The sequence below is a fragment of the Prunus dulcis genome, chromosome 3 (genome assembly GCF_902201215.1).
Source record: "Prunus dulcis chromosome 3, ALMONDv2, whole genome shotgun sequence".
In the NCBI taxonomy this organism is placed as follows: domain Eukaryota; kingdom Viridiplantae; phylum Streptophyta; class Magnoliopsida; order Rosales; family Rosaceae; genus Prunus; species Prunus dulcis.
The window spans coordinates 11,799,497-11,822,224 of NC_047652.1; the positions used below are offsets into that span (position 1 = coordinate 11,799,497).

Consider the following 22,728-nt stretch of genomic DNA (forward strand, 5'->3'; position numbering starts at 1 on the left):
CTCTATTAAAATGTATGGATGACCATATAAAGCACCTCCAGCACAGCTTCGATGTCTGCATCTTCATATAAAGGATTTCCTGACATAATTAAGGAGCACAGTGAATTTCCAAGTGATAAGTGAAGACTGAACTCAATTCACTGACATTATCATATTTATCTCATATATATGCCTCCCCCCTTAAAGCCTCAATTGCAAGTTTGAGTCAATACTATGTAATCTTCGAAGTGTCAACTTTATCCAATGAAATGCCGGCACTAAGATGCTCAATGAATTTGACTGTTATGATTCCGCACGAGGTATTGTTAGGCCAATATTAGAAGTGCAGTTATGTACAATATCTATAAATTGCACTAAATTCACATAGCTTACCCATCACGTTGTTGTGGCACATCTCCAATACTGCAAACCATATATAAAAAAACCAACTAATGCATCCATTGAATAAACAAGTGCTTTGAAACCTCTTCCTACAAATTGATAAAGGACACCACCATCCAATGAACTCTATTAATTTCCATTGAAATAGAAAAATAAATATTGCTTAATATTAAAATTCCAACAAAAGCTACTGCAACTGCAAAAACAAACTATAAAGATTCATGTGCCTAATGTAGAGACTATAAATGAACACCTACAATTTCCCTTCTTTAGATGAAAAAAAACAACAAACAAACATAGAGTCCAATTGCATAAATCGCCAAAACCATTAAAACCACAATGGAACCGGAATAAAACAATAATAAACTAGCAATAACACAGCACTACGATGCCAATATAATACCACTAAAATGGCAATCCAACATCAATAAAACAGCAATACGATGCCAATAACAGCAGCAAAACAACAACAGTTTTAAATGAAAAACAAAGAACACACTCCTTCACTGTTTCACACAAGGAATCATCACAATCAGACAATTTCAGAGAAATCCTTAAACCCTAAACCCAATTCAGAGAAACTCCTAAACCAATTTCATAGAAACCCATAAACCCTAAACCAATTTCAGACAAACCCTTAAACCAATTTCAGACAAGCACCTAAACCCTAAATCAATTTCGAAGAAACCCCTAAACCCAAAGAAAATGATGATGAACAGTACCTTTTGGATGTGAACAATGGAGTTAAGCTTCGATGAACAGACACCGTTGAGGGAGGAAGACCACTGCGTCACAGAGAGAGAGAGAGAGAGAGAGAGAGAGAGAGAGAGAGAGAGAGAGAGACCGAGTGTGAGAGCTGAGCGGAGACGGACTGAGACTTAAGCAACAGAGAGCAAAGCGAAGAGAGAGTGAGAGCTGACCTACAGTGAAAGATGGAGCCAAGAGAGGTGAGAGAGAATAAAATTTCTAAAAATGCGATATCTGTGCAATCAATGAACAATAAAAATGTATTTATAGGTGATAATTTTAAAATTTTGGGAGAGGGGTGGTATTTTCACAAAAAAATTATAAAATAGGTGGCATTTTGAGCTATTTTCCTATTTTTAATGTACAAATTAACTAATTAACTAATTTACCCTTATATTAAAAGGTAAATTGGATAAAATGTTTACAATTTAGACAGCATGGAAAAACTGGTGAAAAATAAAAATACATATCCTTAAATTTCTAAAAATAAAAGATAGAGGGAAATCGAAAGGGCAAATCAACAGTTAACCCTAAAAAGTCTTGGTATAATCAGGTAACGAGGTCGAACCCGCTTCCAATTTCCAGAGACGACTGCTCGACTCACATCTACAGCTGCTGCTCCTTCTTCTTCTTCTTCAGCGGCACATAGGAAAAGCTTCTTCACCAATCAACAATGGCGGACGACGATTACAACGAAATGGATATGGGGTTCTCTCTCTCCCTCGTGCCTAATATGGATTTGATACTTATAACTCAACAAGTAACTTACTGAGATCTCGTTGATGCAGGTATGAGGATGAGCCAGTGGAGCCAGAGATTGAAGTAAGGATTTTGTTACTTATTTTTCTTTTGGGTTTAATATGGTTGTCTAAATCTCTGATAAGAATGGAATAGAATGGTTGTTTGTATTTTTATGAGATAAATAAATTTGCTGAATAATAATTGAATAATGGACAGGAAGGTGCAGAGGAGGAAGATGTAGAGAACGCAAATAATGATGATCTTCCAGGAGAAGCCGTTGAAGCTGATGACAAAGAAGAACAAGCACCCGTGGAACGGCCTCGGAGAACATCCAAATTTATGACCAAATATGAACGGGCCAGAATCTTGGGTACCCGTGCTGTGCAGATCAGGTATTTGAACTTTGAATTCAATTAAATTGAAATTTCTTTTTGGTGTCAAATTCAACTTTTCAGTCTAAAATTTTGTTGATAAATTAATTTTGGCTCTAGCCCATTACAAATTTAATGTTTGGAATGAGCAGCATGAATGCGCCTGTGATGGTTGAGTTGCAGGGTGAGACTGATCCACTTGAGGTAAGAAGCCAAGTACATTTTACTGCTATTGCTTTGCTTGCGTATATTGGTAGTTGAATTGTTTTCTTTTGGGTCTACCCATTAAGCTTCCAGCTACCAATTAATTTGACTATGTTATTGTGCTGCTGCTTTTACTATGACATGCACAAAACAAGTGCTTGCATATAGGATCTTGTTTTAGTTATTGTCTTCTTCCGTACTTCTTTGTAAGCACTCCTTTATATAATTTGAATAGGAGGTAAAAGTGAACAAGAGCAGAAACTTAGAGTGCAATTGTATCAGAACAGCTAGTGTGGTGCATAATGCGATTAAGACCAGAAATGGTGTCACTGGCAAAATGAAGACCATAAATTTTGTGTTGTAACTTGTGAGTATGTGTGTATCATCCAAATGATAGCACAACTAATGCAATGCCTACAAATAGTAGTTATAGAGAAATTTTAAATCCTTGTTTAATGAAGTAATATTTATATATCTCTTTCAAATGTGCTTTTAAAATCGAAAGAAAGTACATGAGTATGCTCTGCATTTTTCTTCTTTTGGCTTTCTTTTGGCTTACTGGGTGAAGCTCATCGACCTCCTTTCTGTATAAAAATAGGGTTCCATCCTCCGCTGAGGATGATTTTTCTTCGGATAAAAGAAAACATATTGGTAGTTTCTTTAAGTTGAAAGGAAATTATGGTATTGAATCTGACTTGTGAGAGCTCCAATTGTTAGTACACAACTTGATAAAATAAAATATTGTTCCCTTATGTCTACACTAGTATGATCTCTTTCATTTTGAATTTCTTAGATTGCTATGAAGGAGCTTCGTGAGCGGAAGGTACCCTTCACCATACGCCGGTACCTCCCTGATGGAAGGTGCGGTTCTGACTTTGGTTTTACTTCAGTGAAAACATTGTTTTTGTGCTTTCGCACAAGTGCCCATGGACAAAACTCTTTGTAACTTGTAGTGTCATGTATGTATTTTTGAAACATTTTAATTGGGTGTGTAAATTTTCAGTTATGAAGATTGGGGAGTAGATGAGTTGATTGTGGAAGACTCGTGGAAAAGGCAGGTGGGAGGCAATTGATCATTTATGCATGAAGAATGGTATCCGATGTCAGATTGTTTTCTCTCTAAATGTCCAGATGTGCTTTTGTGGACTTGTAACATTTCGGCACTGATCCTACAAACTTATATGTTAAAACACTATTTGTATCTTTTTTTTGTTTTTGTAAATGTGTTGAAACACTGTTGCAGGCATCTGAAATTTAGTTGATTAATGGCTTTTTGCAATCTGTTTATATATATATTGACAATGCTCACTTTATTGTTTTGTGAGCCGAACAAAACCCATTGCTTCTTCAATCCCAGTAACTGTAAAATCTCCGATGGAGAAAATCTTCTTACAAATTTGAACCCTGTTTGCAAGAAGCACTTTTATTCGTGACTGATATTCTATAGGCGTGTTGAAATTTGTTTTCAAAATTCAAGTGCTTACTAGAAAAGCACTTGGAAGTGTTTCCGGAGGAACATGATGCTCTTTTAATGAAGCAATTGCAAACATGCCTGTGAGAAAAACTATGACCATGGAGCTTTCGCAACCGTTATCTTGGTAGGAAGATGGGAAAGTGGTTCTTCAATATTAAGTAACAGAAGGATATAATTTTTGTGATGGCAGTTATCGAATTGAATAAAATTCATGATTGTAATTTGGGTGCATGCTAACATCAATTTAAACTTTGAATCCCATTTGTATTCCTTCCTCATTCACAAAGTGTTTTTGTCACTTGGACAAGTGGGTTAGCGGTGGAGGTGCCGGCGAGACATTCATCATGATCCATTAGAGCAACTCCAGCGAGGAGCCCAAGCCCGAGGCTGGGGGGAGTCCAAGCCAAAAAGCCAGTTCCAGCGGGCCACTTTTGCCCGGGCTGTAGGTGGGACCCACGAAGACGGGTTGGCCCGAAGGCAAATCTCACCCGAGTTCGAGCCCTAGGGGGGAGATGACGTCAGCGTGCGCTGACGTCAGCCATGCGCTCCACCAACAGCTAGAAGACAGGTGTCGTCGTCTGGGCGCTCCGATCGGCTGCTCTCCTCCAATCCAACGACTGGGCTTTTTTTTTTTGGTTATAAAATTATGAAAAAAATTACCAAAAAATTTTGGAATTTGTTTTCTATAAATACCTACCAACAGTGGAATCAAATTACCTTATTTCCATTTTCATAATTTTGTCCTTTTACTTTTATTTATTTTTATATTACTCCATTTACTTAAGTTTACAATGTAAATAAGGAAGTACCCCCTATTTGGATTCAAATAAAAATACTAGAAAATTAAATTCCCACCAAATCAAAATATGAAAATTTGGTTTTAGTGCAAAATAAGATTTATGCTAAAAATGATGGCTCATTAAGTCAATATATACTTCATAATAAAATCCCATAAAATCAAGTTTTCTTATTTGATGTGTAAGGAATAAAAGCCGCCAAAAATTATCTTGAGAAAATAATTATTCCGAAAAACCATTTTTCATACTTAGTCAATATTGCACCTCCGCTAAAAAATTTCTGGATCTGCCAGTGCCTACCAATACTCTTCACTTTCAACACTAAATCCTCATACATTTTCTCTACTTCTACTATTATTCACTTTTTACTCAACATTTTTATTCACTTTTAAATTGTATTTTTATTTATCATCTTATCCGAAAATTTTATCTGATTGAGATATAAATTTTATAATAAATATTGACACGTACGAACTCAAAAATCTTATATGAAAATATTATCAAAATTAATTGTTTAGGTAAATAAATTTGTGAAAAAAATAAAAAAATGAATAGTATTTGCCATTTGTCATGGCAACGGGTGGAAACACACATTTCTTTTTGCAAGGGCAGCCACTATTCATGTGAATAGTAGCTGCCCTAGTCCCCCCATTGCCATGGCGAAGGGCAAATGGGTAGAATTGCTCTTAGGGTGTCCTAAATGACATTAGGAGGCTCATCTATCTAGCCACATTCATAAATATAAAAATAATAAAGGATTTCAACGTACGTTTAATAATAAAGAATTTCTGTAATAAACCAATATATGAATGACATAATATATAAAAGCAGAGACATTGTTTGTTTACATAGCAGAGAGGCAAACCTCTGTTGAACTCATAAATAAGGAGGCAAACCACTATTTGCATATGTTCGTCTGGTGAAGGAAAAAACTTAGTTGCAACAGGATATCACTATTTTGCTATTCCAGCTAAAAAGGAAGTGTTTTCGTCATAGGGTTATTGGTAGCCCAAGCAGTAAAGCCATTTCCATCTATGGGCCATAGGCCAAATATAGCCCTAAAATAATGCAAAACCAATCTCCAGTTATGGGCTTAAAAAAAATTGGCCATATTTAGTCATTTAGCTCTCCAACCAGGCCACTTGTAGCTCAGGCAAAAAAATTTTGTGAGCCCAATGCATGTGTTTTCTAAAAAGAGAAAGTATCACGCATGAGTAAGAGCACAAAATATCTCGTGCACCTGCAGATCCATTAGCTAATACTAAGTTTTTTTTTCTTTTAACCTTTTTAAATGTATTTAAATTCATTTTGTTTAAAAACATATATATACATATACATAATTGGTTCAGACCGTTGGAGGTCAAAACCATTTGAAACGTTACCTTATCAGAAATCTTGTTGAATACTTATCAACATACACGTATCATATATGGAATATTGTCTATAAATAGTAGTTTAATTAAATTAAACAATGCATAATGGTAAAATGTATAAGTGTTGTACCATAGTTTTTCTAAATTAAAAAAAAATTATGAAGGGCCCTATAATATAGCATTGCATTGCTAGAGATGGAAAAATTTTAGCCCTACACTATTCTTTTAAAAATTATGGGTCATTTTCACTTTACTACGGTAAAATTTATCGACTTATAGAGTTCGATACATCAAATTTTTTTCGTCTCAATTGCATACACAAAGTTGATTTTGTTACCAATTTCATACATGTCGTCACTCTTTTTGTTAACTACTGACGTGGCAACAAATATGCCACGTAGACTCACTCATATGATGCCATGTGGTCCACATATATTATTAAATAAAGAAATATAATTAAATAAAAAAACTTAAAATAAAATAAATCTCTTTCTCTCTTCCCACCCCACACCCCCAACCTACCATGAAGATGCAAAATGTTTGAATTTTTTTTTATTTTTTTATTTTTGAATTTGCAGAGAGAGAGAGAGAGAGGATGTGGGTTGGGGAAGGGGGGATTGGGTGTTGGGTTGAGGAAGTGGGGGTCTGTGAAGTTGAGTTGGTGAGGTTGGGTGGATTGGAGGGGTCTATGAAAAAATGCTTTCTCGATTTTTCTGGGTTTTGGAAATATACTAACATGTGTTGGAAAATATGAGGGTCCGTATCGAAATGGCCCCCAAGGTTACAATTTCAGCAATTTCATACCAAATATTTCAAAATAACCGCATGTTAGATTGACCATCAAATAAGACGTTAAATGATGAAGTGGTCTCACTGCCAGCAGTCCTCATTGGTGCACGATCTATAATTTCATACATAAATCCATACTGGTGGCAGTTGGCAGTTGGGTGCCACGCGTAAGTCATTCTGGCTTGAGGTTGTGGGTCTGCATTGGCGCTAGTGGTGAGAGTACCCAATCTCCCCCTAAACTTTTGTTCATAAAAAAATGATGATGTGGCAGCCGACCCACCATATATCCTGATAGCCCGATCCAAATAGTCCAGATAAAAGGGCATTTTTCGAAAAAAGAAAAAGAAAAAAAGAAGAAGCTATTTTTAAATCCAAGGCTTCGTTGCCCCCTTTAAACCAACATCAGGGCGATAGTTTATATTTTGTTTAAAAAAAATTCAAGAAATCAAGTCCCGAGGAAGTTGCTCACAGAGTGTGCCCTAACTCTTGTTGCGAAGAAGATTAAGAAGCAATTTGATGCCTAGAATGGATGAAGAGGCACCTATGTGTTGGTGTGGGAAGGCTGCTACAATTCGAACCTCTTGAACATATTAGAATCATAGGAGGCGATTTTTCATGTGTGCAACAAAGGTACGTGAGGCAAATAACGGTTGCTAGTTCTGGGTATGGTTTGATCCGAAAATGTGTAACTAATCAAAGGTAGTGATTCCTGGGCTTCTAAGATCATGGAATAAGCTCAAGAAATCAGTGGCAAAGGCAAGACAAAGAGAAAATGTTGTTTGGGTGTTGTTGGTGGCTTCGTGGGTTATGTTTGCAAGCTTCATTTAGGGATGGATGCGTGGATCTGGATTGAACAAAAAAAGGAGCTTCGATTGTGGGTTGTTGGGTTAGGTTGTTAGTGTGATTTTGTAAGGGTTGGGTTTTTGTGTGATTTTGTAAGGTTTCGGTTGTTAGTGTCATTTTGTAAGGGTTTAATGGCTGTAAGGGTTACTGGTTATGAATGTATTTGGTAACTTTGTGTTTGTGCTAAATGGGATTGTGAAGGCAACATATCTATTTTAAGACTATTACAATAGCTTTGAATCCCCAAAACAATAGATGTGATAAATGAAGTCAAAATATGCAGAGGATAACTTAGACAATTTTCCATTCAAAATGGGCTCAAAATAGCCATATAATAACATTGACAATTACATATTTGAAGATGTTTCAAATCCATTCGAAAATGACAATAAGTGGATGTATTTGCATGCACAGTTGTTCAAGCTTATGTGAATGCCATTATATCCATAAAAAAAGGTCAGTCATTAAGTTAAACATGACTAATTTACCAAAAACAAAAAGGCCTAAACCCTAGGACCAATTGACCAACAACAAAAACCATCTAATCACAAAATGCCAGTCTAACAACCATAAACCCTAATGCTCCTATGCTTCAATCTACAACATTTGCTTCTGTAGTTGAAGCACTAGTTGATGTAGTTGGACATGAAGTTGAGGCTAGTGATGCAGTAGGACATGAATGAAGGAAACATGTATCTTTTTCTTGGAAATGAATTTAGCCACAACATATAATACATGAACACTCATAATGGCTGATTGATTATGCTTATTCTAGTTGAGCTAAACCTTTTTCATTTTAACCCAAATATCTTATGATCTAGTTTCATTTTAACCTAAGCTTTTACCCTTGATGACTATTTCTTGGAGAAGCCAGGAATGAACACCTTTGTGAAAATGCTTTGTTTTCTTCCTCTTCTTACAAGCTCCTCAACCCAAGACTCCAAGAGTGAAGTCCTCTACCTCACCACACCAAAACGGACTAGATATGAAGAGAAATCAACCTAGAGAACTTAGGTGCTAGTCTTTCTCTAGGTTGGACTGATTTTTTGGCTAAGGAAGATGATAGGGAGGATGTCTCTCCTGCACATCAAAGCTCCGATCAAACATGTTGACCTTGACCTTTGACTTTTGGCCTACTTTTGACTCCTAGTTTCTTTTCTCTTCATTTGTTCCTCTAATCATATTTCTCGATGTGTGATCTGTAGGTTCCTTTTAGCAAGTTAGTGGGTAGACTCAACTTCTTTGAGTTGATTTGTTAATTAAATTTCACTATTTAATTCTTCCTATTAGTGAAAGTCAATTATGATTGAACTTTTCAGGACTTCCACAAACCATGGGTGATGCCTAGCAGCATGTCATGGTTATCCGAGCTAAATAGGTGTAGAAGATCCTATTCAAATTGGAATGACCATGCAATTGAATCATTCACTTAGACAATACTCATTATTCACATTATTAGATATTGGAATCTAATGTCAATTATCCTAATGTGAATTATTCTTTTATATGATTGTCTTGGTAAGATTTGAAGACTTCTTCTTTCAAATCTTATCCACTACTTTGCACAAAGATTTGATCAATCATATCCTTGGAGTATTCTCTCTCTTTACTGAGAGTAGAGATCCGTTGTTATACATTCATTTAGCTCCATGACTTTATTGAGAGTCTTAAATCATGTCTCCTTCAACACAACTATATGGTGATCTCAAAGACAAACAATATAGCCACAAGACATCTATGATGTCTCAGGTCTAAGTATTAGCCTGAACCATTGCAATCTATGAGTTCTAGTTTGACATGTGAGTAAAAACTTTCTTTCTGGAACTCATGTATGTGTCTGGGCCAAAAAGAAATTTACGCGCAAGCCCATGTTCGCAAAGAAAGGCCCACAAAAACACAAAAGAACAAAGGACTGGGCTTTGATTCCAAAGAAAAGAGAGCCCAAATCCATATTAGAAGCCCACCTATTTTACGAAATGGCAGAGTTGTAAAAAAACGCTAAATTAAATGGCAATTGACCACTAAAGCAAATCAATAAAAATCTAAAGAAGAATTGGTTAGGCCCAGCTTCTAAAAAGCTCACCATTGATCTCAAAAACCAGAGTACAAAGTCATCAGATCTTTTTGGAAAGCCTATTCTCAGAACCCACGTGACTACTTGACTTTGAAAAGTCAACAATTTCAACTATCACAAGAGAGTTGATTGATAATTAATGAAAGCAGGTCATTAGCATAAAGACTTCTCTGAAACTCTGCGGCCAAAAGATCAGAATCCTTTTGAATATAATTCTGCATCAGAGCAGGTGATCTTTCCAAGAGATAAGCAAACTACAATCTCAAGAGATAAGTGGGGAGAAAAGGAGTTGTTCAAACAAGAAAAGCCAACTGACCATCACGTCAGATTGTGTTCTTTCTCTTTACCAAGAACAAACAGAGAACAAAGAAGAGTTGGTCTTTCCTTCAGAAAAGCAAGGAAAAGACATCAATGAAAATTGATTATTAATGGTTCTTCTCTGCCAGAACAAGATAACTTCCCTTTTTCTTCGCATTTAAAATAAAAGATCTTTCTCTTGGAAAATTTTTCCGCCCCATTATTAAAAGATTAAAATACCCACTCCAGCATTTTCTACAAATATGAGAGAAGGTGAACAGGTCAAAAGACAGCCAAAAATCAATCAAAAACAAAAACTCAAAATGATCACTTGATCCCAAAAACCTTCAAAACACTAAAGCAACCAAAATCTCATTGAGCCACAAGAAAGAAGCCAACTACAAATCAAAATCTCCAACTTCAGTTTAGAGTTAGACAAATAAGTCATTCAAAATGAGATTTCTCTCATTATAAATTTGGTTCAGCATAAGCCAAGCCAAACAAATTTTGGGTTTTACAAATATGAAAACCTCAACAAATTTATGAAGAGCCCTGATCAAGCAGAACAGGTACCACAGTGTAGTTCTAACTCATTAATCATCAAGTCCAGTCACTTCTGCCATTTCCAGACTGAAGAGGTCCCAATCCTGCCTGTTCAAAAAGCCTTCCAGGGCTTGAAATAGATTAAAGCTCTGCCAAACTCGAATGTTGGTATCGATTTACAGCTGAAACTTGACAGTCCAGTCCAGCACAGACATACCCAATCCAGCCCGGATCAGAAGCATTTATCCAGGCAGAAATGGAAGTCCAGCCCTCTTTTTGTCTTTTTTAGAGTTGGTTTTCCCTTTTTGAGCTTGGAAAAGTCAATTCAGCCTAAAAACAGTTTACTTTCTTATCATTTATTCTGGCCAGAACTATCAGTTTGTACTGTGAAAAATTGTGAAGTCCTCACCATTCTGAGACAAGAAAAGAACTTACTTGGGAGATATTCCTCACCCAAATTCACAATCGCTTGTTTAGAAATCAGTAACTTTGGGCACAAGTTATCTATTTTTAAGAAGTCTGCTAGGATTTTCATTGCTAGCAGTGGCACGCTCACACACAAAAGAAAGTTGACTTGTTGACTAGTCAATGATTTTCGAGGGAATATGGAACTTTACCCTACCATCACAGAAGCAAACATAAAACAGGTGAACAGTATGTGATCGCTTTCAGTGTACTTGTTCTCCTTCAAGCACCTACTTACATATCTTAGTGTCATCACACTCAATGACTTGAGACCTCGTCATTCTCTACATATAGAGTAAAGGCTGAGTGTTATGGTCTTAGCTCTATGTCGATGTCCAATTGATACTCCTATGGCTAGGAACATATTTAGGATTATGGATCATGATAAGTCTCGATGTATCCAATCTCATTACATAATTCTCATGCCTACTTATATTTACTCCTAGGACTATAGTTGTTTTGTATTTCATAAGATAACATAATCATAAATTCAATTAATTGGTCTTGCCCATAAATAACTTAATAAGTCATTACAAAAGATGCCCTTAATTCTAACTATGACATAAGTAGTTGGCTTTAAGGGCATACATCTAACAATGAATTCTTAGTATTTCTCTACGATAGTTGTATTTAGTCCATTTGTGAAATTCTTGGTAATTTTATGATGTCAATTTCAGTCTTCTAATTATATGTAGTAGGGATTCTTAGAATTTCTTTTTTTGTTAAAGGTACTACCTATGTACCGAACTGAACTTTTAATTAATTGATCTGATTTTACTAAAAACTTTGGTACGGAAAAAAAATTATCCGGCCGAAAACTTTGATGGCTCTGTTTTATCCAATGAAAACTCAATTGCAAGCTTTGTCATCAGAAATGCACAAGCTCATCTAGTTATGTAGGATCTTGTCCCTTAAGTTATACATCTATTTTACAGGCTAAAGCCTTTGCTTTCAAACAACATTAATTTGAGAAACACGATTAAAAATTTTGCAGGTGGAAATTGAAGGGGATTCGAAGACGCTTATACAAATCATCACTAGGCAAGCCAATATATCATGCAACTTATGTTGACTATTTGACTCAAGATTGCACCCATGTGTAACGTTGCTTTCGACTATTTATTTTGGTAGTTGGCTGATTGGCAGACAAGGGGGAAAGCAAAGACTGGCTGCACATATTTTTTGGTGCTTTGACATTAATGATGTCGTCCTAGGGGGATTTTTTCCACTAGCCATTTATTCTGGCTTCCTTAGACATGCAGCTGCTTCTTTAGGAAGCTGCTACATGGGTTTATAAAAAGGGAAGGAAGCAAGTGCTGAAGAGTAGAGAATGAGCTGCACCAAAGAGATAGCAGAGAGAAGTTGGCAGCAAAGAAAGTGAGATAAGAAAAATAATAGTTAGGCAGCAAAACTATTGTGGTTGTCGTTGGTTATTTTTCCCTTTCTCTAAATTGTACTCAATTTGTAATCCTTTTATATTCTTGAGTGTGTGAGCTTGGGTTTCTGAGTGTTAAACACTATTGTATTCTCTCATTTGATTACAGTGGATTACTCTGTCGTCTTCAAAATGGATGCAGGCATCGCCGAACCAGTATAAATCTTGGTGTTGTTGTTGGTGTTGTTTTGTTATTTTTTTATTTTCACTCACAGTTGGTTGACACTTCCGCACAACAAGTGGTATCAGAGCTCCAGTTTTTCTACTGGGGTTTCGTAGAAGTGAAAATTTGTTGGAGATACAGTGGCATGAATAGTGTGGTGCTACAGTGTTGTGAATAGTGTCGTCGCTATAGTCTAGTGAATAGTACTGCTACAGTCCTGTGAACAATACCGTATTTGTGAATAGTGCTGAGTAGATGGCTGGAGATAAAGACGAACCTGTTAAGGAGAAGGAGTCGGCATTGTCTTTGTCGGCACCTACATCCAATAGACATCCAATTGCTACTACAAGGTTAGAGGTTGATAAATTCAATGGCTCTAATAATTTTGGTATGTGGCAATGTGAAGTTATGGATGTGTTGTATCAACAAGAGTTGGATATGGTTCTGGAGGATAAACCCGAAGATATTGATGACAAGCAGTGGACGCGAATTAATTTTCATGCTTGTGCCGCTATTCGATCGTTCCTTGATAAGGAGTTGAAATACCCGTATATGAAGGAAACTTCTGCTAATGAGTTATGGACGAATTTGGAGGAGAAGTATATGACCAAGAGCGCAAAAAACGGCTCTTCTTGAAGAAGCAACTCTTCCATTTTCAGTATCTTCCAGGTATTTCTATGCACATACACCTCAATGATTATAATAAAATACTTGCTAATTTAGTAAACTTTATGTGAAAATTCCTGACGAGGATAAGGCACTACCTGATAATTATGATCATTTGACAACTACTTTGGTGTATGAAAAATCCGACGTGGAACTTGATAAGGTGTCTGCGACATTGGTGAATCATCAGTGTTGTAAGAAGTAACAGAAGACTCACAATTCACAAACCGAGGCACTAGTTGCAAGGGGTTGAACAAGGGAAAGAAAATCTGGGAAGCAGGGAAAAATCTAGTTCAAAATCGAGAGGGTAGTTTCTTGCAAGACGAATGTGCCTTTTGTCGCCAAAAGGGTTATTGGAGGAAAGACTGCCCGAAATTGAAGAATAAAGAGAAGGATAAAGCGGGATCTGAAGCAAATGTTGCAAAATCTGGAGATGATGATTTCGAGTTTGTTTTGGCTAGTTCATCTGCTAATAGTCACTCCAAGGAGTGGATTTTAGATTTAGGTTGCACTAATCATATATGCCTCATTCGACAATGGTTTTCTAGCTTCCAGGAGCTGGATGGTGGAGTTGTTTTGTGTAACGACCCGGTCCTAAATAAATTTTTAATTATTAATTTGTTTAGATAAAAGACCACTTTTCCCCTAGAATATTTTATTAGGTTTAAAGCTGAGTTTTTGACCGGGAAGGAAGTTGAGAATTTCAACTATACCGTTGCGTAAAGCACGGCAAGATGAGTCTGTAGACATGTAGTGGGCTCGAATCGGAACTGTAACGAAAAAGATACGATGAAAATACCCTCAATGGCATAACTGTGATTTTTACGAAAAGGGTTTGATAAAAATCTGAAAAAACCCTAATTTCTCTCTCCCTTCCTCCCTGTGCAAGCCCTCCACACATACAAATAGCGGCGACGGTTTTACCGTCGCCACTGCTTCCTCCGACCACCATTCGAGGTGGCGTTAGTCCCAAAATGACCGGGTGGTCTTCCCCTTCCAACCGCAGCCAAACCCGGCCGCCAGCAGCAATGGCAAAAAATCTGGCGATTTTTTTTGAAAATTCAAAATGCTCATTCTCTCTCAATTCTCCACCAAATTTGTCGTATAAGGTATGGATTTCCACCTATGGTTCATGATCTAGCTGATGGTTGGGTAGACTTTCATCAATTTTGACCCTAGGTAGCTTGATTTTCGAATTGATTTTGGCCTGTTTTGGGATCGCGATTCCAGCCACTTCCGATCACTTTTTAGGGTAGGCACAAGAACAAAAGTGACTCCAAATAGGGTGTTACACCTAGGGTAGGAGTCTTGAGCCGTGATTTTGAGTTTTTCCGGCGAAGTGTTATCGCTTTGGACACCCGCGCGCTGCCGGCGTGTGTGGCGTCATATGGGCACTATAGAAAAGGGGCATTGTGTCCCCATGTGATCTCCTGGTTCTTACGAGCACGTAGGTGTGCTCGAATTTTAATTCATATACCATTTGAGTCTCGAACGAATTTCGCATATTGTACATTATCCGGGTTCGATAGGTTTGAACCGTTGGATGGCCTTGAATTTAATATATGTTAATCTAGGCATTTCTATGATCATGTAGGAATTCACGGATCGTGGATCGGAGCCCCGGAAGTTCCGATTTAATAACTTAAAGTTTGTGTTTTATAATAACCGTCCGATCGTGCGATCATCAATGATCCGACCGTCCGATCTGGACCAAACTTGAAGGACGTACATCCTAAACCTTGTGGAACCCATAGGAACTTTCGAATTGTAAAACGGAGGTCGTGGGCCCGAGGGCCTGGTTGACCAAGTTTGGGTAGTTTACCCCTTCGGTTGACCGTGAGTCTTCCGAGGTAGTTTCACCATTTGAAGAGTGCTAGAATGACCTTATTAATGAGTCTCGACCGTTATTTGAGTTGGGTGAATTCCGAAAGTGAGCTCTGGGTTCGGCCGTGATTTTATTGAGTGGACTTTGTTCTCAAATAAATAGTATGGCTTTGTGATGGAAAGTTTATGCATATGAGTCAAATGGTTTATTGAAATTCATTTTATAATTTAATAGTTGAATTTATTACTTTTGTAAAGTATTTGTGATACATGTGGGTTTTGACATATTTGAGTATCTTGAATTCATATATATAATATTTGAGAAAGAGCTATGTATGTTGTTTATGTGTGAGCTACTTTGGGTGTTGTTGTGAGGTTGTGGAAAGAAATGAGCTTAGAATATCAGTTTTAAAGTGCTATTAGCACTACTTTAGGTACCTCACCAGTTATGAGTTTTATGCTTGAGAGTCATTGTCTATATTATGGGTGGATTTTTGGAACAATTGAATTAAGGAAGGAAATATCATCTTAAAATATTGTGATAAGGGTTACGAACTCCACCATCATACGTACCTTCCTTGGTTACTATACACTCACGTGCCGTGTTTCGGGGGTGTGGGCTTTCTTGGACACAGATCTTGGAATTGTGGGATGCCGGCAAATTGTGGATATGGATTTGAATATGTTGACACTCGGACGCCCTTGAACAAGGGTTCGTGGAGATTTGAATATGTTGGCACTCGGATGCCCTTGAACAGGGGTTCGTGGACCCTGCAAGGTGGTAGTCCACGCGCGTAGGACTTGTCACAGGCATACGAGTCTTGAGGGTCTCCGCTGTACATACTGGCTGAGAGTTCGTCCCCCAGTTGGACGGCTCGTCCCTAGCCACATGGTTGTTCTCCATGTGGTCTAGTTAAACGATCCCCAGCTGGATTGTTTTCCCTCAATGAATGATGTGCATCATCATATGTACCTTCCCCTGGATATGGATGCTTGGATACATGGATATGGATACGTGGGTATGTTGGAACTCGGGCATACCTTAACAGGGTGTTACCGTAGACCCTTGATTGGGTAGTCTGCGCGTGTAGGACTTGACATAGGCGTACGAGTCTTGAGGGTCTCGGCTGTACGTGCTGGCTAAGAGTTAGCCCCCCGGTTGGACAGCTCATTCCCTAGTCACATGGCTGTTGAGGACTCTTCCATGTGGTATAGTCAAACGATCCCTGGATTGGATTGTTTTCCCCTAGTACATGATGATGGTGAGAGGTGGATGGGATTATATATATGTATAATTATATGGACACGCATATTACATAAGTATATGTGGATTTATTTTCGGATTGAGATTCGTGAGCTTGTGCTTAGTGATTACCCTACATGGGTATAAATGTCTAAGTCCTGGATTGGGTATAAGTGCTGTAGTGATTAGCCTACATGTAGTGATTACCCTACATGGGTATAAATGTCTAAGTCCTGGATTGGGAAGGGTGGTTTGGCAACATACGTCTTGGATATGGCATGGTTGTGGGGAAAAAATTGATAAAAGAAAGGAAATGATAAAGTGTTCAGGGGTTGCCTTGTTGAAATTGATATATTAAAAAATCTAAAGTTATTCGTTGGTTTTATTTAAAAGGAAAAAGATTGAATATTACCGGAGTTGTGACTGTTGAGGAAAGAACTACATGTGGCTTGATCCCTTACAAGGGGTATGTAGGTAGCCTAGGGTAGTACCTAGGTGCAGCCACGGACTAAATTTTACTTATGTTGTTTTATTAAGTTTGGTTCTGACCTTGTCATTGGTCCTGAAACTCGGTTGAAATTGAGGTGCGATTGAATAATTGTTCATACTCCCGTTTGGCTAAAGGAGGGTTGTGTAATTGTATTCTGGTCAAAACAGGTATAAAACCCGTTTTGGATTGTCGTACATTTTGGGCTGAGGTCTTAAACTACTTGCGATTGTGTTAGGAGGTTATTAAACTGCTTGCGATTGTGTTAGGAGGTTAAACCTTGCATGATTTAAATTTGGAAAGTTAATTTATGTTATTTGCAGTGGACATTCGTAAATAAGTTTTAGCTTATTATCTGCATTGTTTAATGCATTATTTTGATTCAATAACATTGTTGGCAGTTCTATTTCCAATTATGTGAAGGCCAAAGGCCGATTATGTGAATTGCATAAAATTATCTGGTGCATACTGTTGGTTGGTGATATTAAATGTGTTTTAACAGGTTGAGAAAGTTGGGAAATGTTCAATTTACAGGGGAGGCTCTACCGAAATTTTGGTAGAAAAGTTTGATGGGCAATAATAATGCTTGCAAAACATAAGGGATAGGCAAAATCTGTTTGAAGATGCACGATAGAACAGTCAGAGACTTGAGTGATGTTCGATATGTACAGGATATGAAGAAGAATCTTATCTCATTGTGCGCATTGGAATCCAAAGGTCTCAAGATCACCATGGAGAGTGGAGTTCTTAAAGCTGTTTACGGGGCACTAGTGGTGATGAAAGGTACAAGACGAAATACCTTGTATTTCTTACAGGGAGTACAGTTATTGGTGGAGCAGCTATCACCGAAACTGCTGATGCAGATAGCACAGACACTATAAGGTTATGACATATGCGTCTTGGGCATGTTGGTGAAAAAGCGTTGCAAGGATTGGTGAAGCAAGGCTTATTGAAAGGTGCAAAGGCATGCAAATTGGAATTATGTGAACATGGTGTGTTGGGTAACAAAACTAGAGTGAAATTTGGTACCGCTATTCACTACACTAAAGGCATTCTAGATTATGTTCACACTGATGTTTGGGGACCTTCCAAGAATGCATCTTGGGGAGGTAGCCATTATTTTGTCTCCTTTGTTGATGACTTCTCTAGAAGAATATGGGTGTACACCATGAAGCATAAAGATGAAGTCTTGAAGATATTCCTGAAGTGGAAAAAGATGATTGAAACGCAAAGCGGTCGAAAGATCAAGACTCTCAGATCAGACAATGGTGGTGAATATAAGTCTGATCCTTTCTTGAAATTTTGTCAAGATGAGGGTATTGTGAGGCACTTCACGGTTAGGGAGACACCGCAACAGAATGGGGTGGCGGAGCGCATGAACCGTACTTTGCTTGAGAAAGTTTGGTGTATGTTGTCTAATGCTGGTTTAGGCAAGGCGTTTTGGGCTGAGGCGATTACTTATGCAAGCCATCTTATTAATCGGTTGCCTGCTGCTGCGAATGAGGGCAAAACGCCCATGGAGGTATGGTCTGGTAAACCTTGTACTGATTACAAGTATTTACACATATTTGGTTGTCTTGCTTACTATCATGTCAGGGAAAGCAAGTTAGATCCAAGAGCAAAGAAGGCTCTATTTATGGGATTTAGCACTGGCGTGAAGGGATACCGACTTTGGTGTCCAGATGAGAAGAAATTTGTTGTAAGCAGAGATGTGACTTTTGATGAGGCTGCTATGGTAAATCAGAACAAGCATGAAGGTGAAATTGAAGCAACTAAGACCATGAGTAGTTCAAAGCAGGTGGAGTTACTGAAAACTCCAGTTGTTCCAGTAAGGTCTGATACTACAGACACTAGTCCTACAGTTGATTTTGATGAAGAGGACGAGGATGATGAAGAGGAGGCACCTACCCAAGAGCCTCCACAGCAACAAGATTCTATTGCAATCAGAAGATCGAGAAGGGAGATTCGAAAGCCTGTTCGATTTATTGATATTGTGGCATATGCACTTCCCGTTATTGAAGATGATATTCCATCCGCCTACAAAGAAGCTGTCAGAAGTTCAGAGGGCGTGGAGTGGAAGAAATCTATGGATGAGGAGATGAAGTCTCTTCATAAAAATGAGACTTGGGAGCTGGTTCAGTTACCAAAGGGGAAGAAAGCAATTGGTTGCAAATGGGTTTATGCCAAGAAGATGGAATCTTTGGGAAAGGACAATGTGAGATTCAAAGCCAGATTAGTAGCTAAAGGATATGCTCAGAAGGAAGGCATTGACTACAATGAGGTATTTTCTCCTGTAGTAAAACATTCCTCTATTCGTATTTTGTTGGCTTTGGTTTCACAGTTTGACCTTGAGTTGGCTCAACTTGATGTCAAGACTGCATTCTTACATGGTGATTTGGAGGAAGAAATTTATATGTCTCAGCCAGAAGGTTTTAAGGTTGATGGAAAAGAAAATTGGGTTTGCAAATTGCAAAAATCATTGTACGGCTTGAAGCAGTCTCCAAGACAATGGTATAAGCGATTTGATCGGTTTATGATCGGGCAAAAGTACACAAGAAGTCATTATGACCATTGTGTATACTTTCGCAAGCTACAAGATGGAACCTTCATCTATCTGCTTTTATATGTTGATGATATGCTTATAGCATGTAAAAGCAAAGTGGAGATTGAAAGGTTGAAGACTCAACTGAGTAATGAATTTGAGATGAAGGACTTAGGAGAAGCTCGGAAGATACTGGGTATGGAAATTGAAAGAGATAGAGCGAAGGGCAAGATTAGTCTGTGTCAAAAGCAGTATTTGAAGAAGGTACTACAACGTTTCGGGATGAATGAAAATTCAAAACCGTTTAGTACACCTCTTTCCCCTCATTTCAAACTTAAGTGCTTCTATGTCTCTTAACACGGATGAGGAGAGTCATTACATGGCTCAAATTCTATATAAAAGTGTTGTTGGTACTTTGATGTATGCTATGGTGTGTACCAGGACTGATATTTCACAAGCTGCTAGTATTGTCAGTAGACATATGCATAATCTAGGAAAAGGGCATTGGCAAGTTGTGAAATGGATTATACAGTATATTTTGGGTACTGTGGATGTTGGTTTATTGTTTCAGCAGGATAAAGTTACTGGTAAATGTGTTGTTGGATATGTGGATTCTGATTACGCAGGTGGTTTGGACAAGCATGGGTCCACTACAGGTTTTGTATTCACTCTTGCTAGAGGTCCAGTGAGTTGGAGCTCTACTTTGCAATCTACAGTTGCATTGTTGACTACTGAGGCGGAATACATGGCAGTAATAGAAGCTATTAAGGAAGCAATTTGGCTTCAAAGGTTGCTTGATGACATAGGGGTTCAACAAGACCTTATGGATGTTCATTGAAATAGTCAGAGTGCTATTTATTTAGCAAAGAATCAAATTCATCATGCATGTATGAAACACATTGACATAAAGTTTCATTTTGTTCGTGAGATTATTGACAAGGGAGATATTCTTCTTCAGAAAATTGGGACCGCCGATAATCCTGCGAATATTTTACAAAGCCAGTTTCGTTGCTCAAATTTAAGCATTGCTTAGACTTGATTGACATTTATAAAATTTGTTGACTCCCCTGTGGGGGATTGGGAGACGACCATTGGGAGTATTACTACTATGGTTTGGTGAAATTTTGAGTCGAGGTGGAGATTGTTGACTATTTGACTCAAGATTGCACCCATGTGCAATGTTGCTTTCGGCTATTTATTTTGGTAGTTGGCTGATTGGTAGACAATTGGAAAGCAAAGACTGTCTGCACATCTTTTTTGATGCTTTGACATTAATGGTGCCATCTTAGGGAGATTTTTTCCACCAGCCATTTATTGTGGCTTCCTTAGGCATGCGGCTGCTTCTTTAGTAAGCTGTTGCATGGGTTTATAAAAGGAGAAGGAAGCAAGTGCTGAAGAGTAGAGAATGAGCTGCGCCAAAGAGAGAGCATAGAGAAGTTGGCGGCAGAGAAAATGAGAGAAGAAAAATAATAGTTGGGCTGCAAAACTATTTGTGGCTGTCTTATTTTTCCCTTTCTCTAAATTGTACTCAATTTGTATTCCTTTTATATTCTTGAGTGTGTGAGCTTGGGTATATTTGGGGCTTGGGTTTCTGAGTGTTAAACACTATTGTGTTCTCTCATTTGATTATAGTGGATTACTCCGTTGTCTCCAAACTGGATGTAGGCATTGCCGAACCAGTATAAATCTTGGTGTTCTTGTTGGTGTTGTTTTGTTCTTTTTTTCAATCTCTTGCCACTTGTTGTTTTATTTTCACTCACAGTTGGTTGACGCTTCCGCACAGCAGTTTATGATCACTTGCGGAAGATATATGGCAATTTCTTGGGGATTACAGTTTTGTGACTATCAAGCATGTTTATAAAGAAGCTAATATTGTTGTTGACCAGTTAGCTAAAAAAAGGCATGGGTATAATAACTCATGTATTTGGTTTAGTAATTTCCTTGTGGGTTTAATTACTAGAGTTTACTTTGATATGTATGGTACTAAGATCCCAAGGGGATCTCATTTGTAATGTATTTATGTTTTTTTTTAAAGGGAAGAAGTTTTGAACGCAGACCATTTAGGTGATAAAAGGGAGGGAAACCCATTAGGCCACTCCACATCCTTACATTATATGCAATCTTAGTCATCCAAGTCCGCCATGCAATTAAATATTTAAAAAAATTTTAAATTAGTAAATTATTGATTAAATAAACATGTCAGAGAGTTTCATTCAAAATTTTCAAAATTTTCTAACAATGTCCGTTATTTGTACTAAATTTTTATCAATATTGATATTTTATTAATATATCCACCAAAATTTCAGTATTTTGGGATTACCGACATTTAATACTTTAGTCAACTATGCCAGATATCAAGATTACAACTTGGGCGGCTTTTGAAGCTATCTTTCTAGAGAAGTATTTTCTCAATACTTTAAAAGGAGCAAATGCACGGGAATTCATGAACCTCATTCAAAAGTGTTTGAGTGTGACTACACATTATCATCATCATGATGTTGTGCGGTGCACTAGAGTGGTTCCCAACACAGGATAATGATGATGAAGCCTTGAATTTGTTGACACGGCCTCCTCGAATGGTTTGATAGTGAAAGAAGGTGTTGTTGATGCTCAAAATGGTTAGGCCAAGGTTGAGTCCAACTTAGTGATGAGGTGTGATGGATGATGGATGAAGGTGAGGACCTTCACCAAGTGTGTGAGGATTTGGGCAAACGATAAACATATAGAAGACAAGATATACGTGGTTCACCCGAATAATGGGCTACGTCCACGGAGAAGGCTGTTCTCATTATGATAATGTTTGTTTACATTTGCACAAGGGGATTAGACCCAAATATAGAGATAACAAGTGAGAAGCTCAGCCTAGAGATGGATCCAGAAGAGAGAGTACTCAAGAGCCAGTCCCCTTCTAAGGAAAGAGTAGTCTTCTTTTATAGGTGAGGGGAGTCTCCATCTCTTGTAGTTTTCCGATGTGGGACTCTTCTTGCTTTGCTTAGAGTTGTGATTTGTGATGATGCTTCTTTGGCTAAGGTGATGACCTCTCAAAGCATGGCACTCGAATGATCTAGCCTAGCTAGTTGCTCGGTCAATTATGGTACAAACAGTAGTCCCCCAAGTTCTCGAGTAAGAAGGTACTTCTTGGTTGGGGACTTGTAATTTTAAGTGCACTGGCCGAGCAACACCATAGTTCATCTTCCAAGCTGTATAGTGTACTGCCCATAGTCCCCTAAGTCCCCGGGTAAGAAGGACATTTGGAAGGGAGAGAACTT

At 37.9% G+C, this 22,728-nt stretch overlaps 1 protein-coding gene across 1 annotated transcript; it reads left to right on the forward strand.

The window, feature by feature from the left end:
• Nucleotides 1-1,604: 1,604 nt before the first annotated feature.
• On the forward strand, nucleotides 1,605-3,737 carry LOC117623427 (DNA-directed RNA polymerases II, IV and V subunit 6A-like). The gene is made up of 6 exons (XM_034354402.1): nucleotides 1,605-1,836; nucleotides 1,917-1,950; nucleotides 2,086-2,261; nucleotides 2,393-2,444; nucleotides 3,238-3,305; nucleotides 3,448-3,737. Exons 1-6 carry the CDS (start codon nucleotides 1,802-1,804, stop codon nucleotides 3,515-3,517), a joined length of 435 nt encoding a protein of 144 aa, XP_034210293.1. The 5' UTR covers nucleotides 1,605-1,801; the 3' UTR covers nucleotides 3,518-3,737.
• Nucleotides 3,738-22,728: the final 18,991 nt, after the last annotated feature.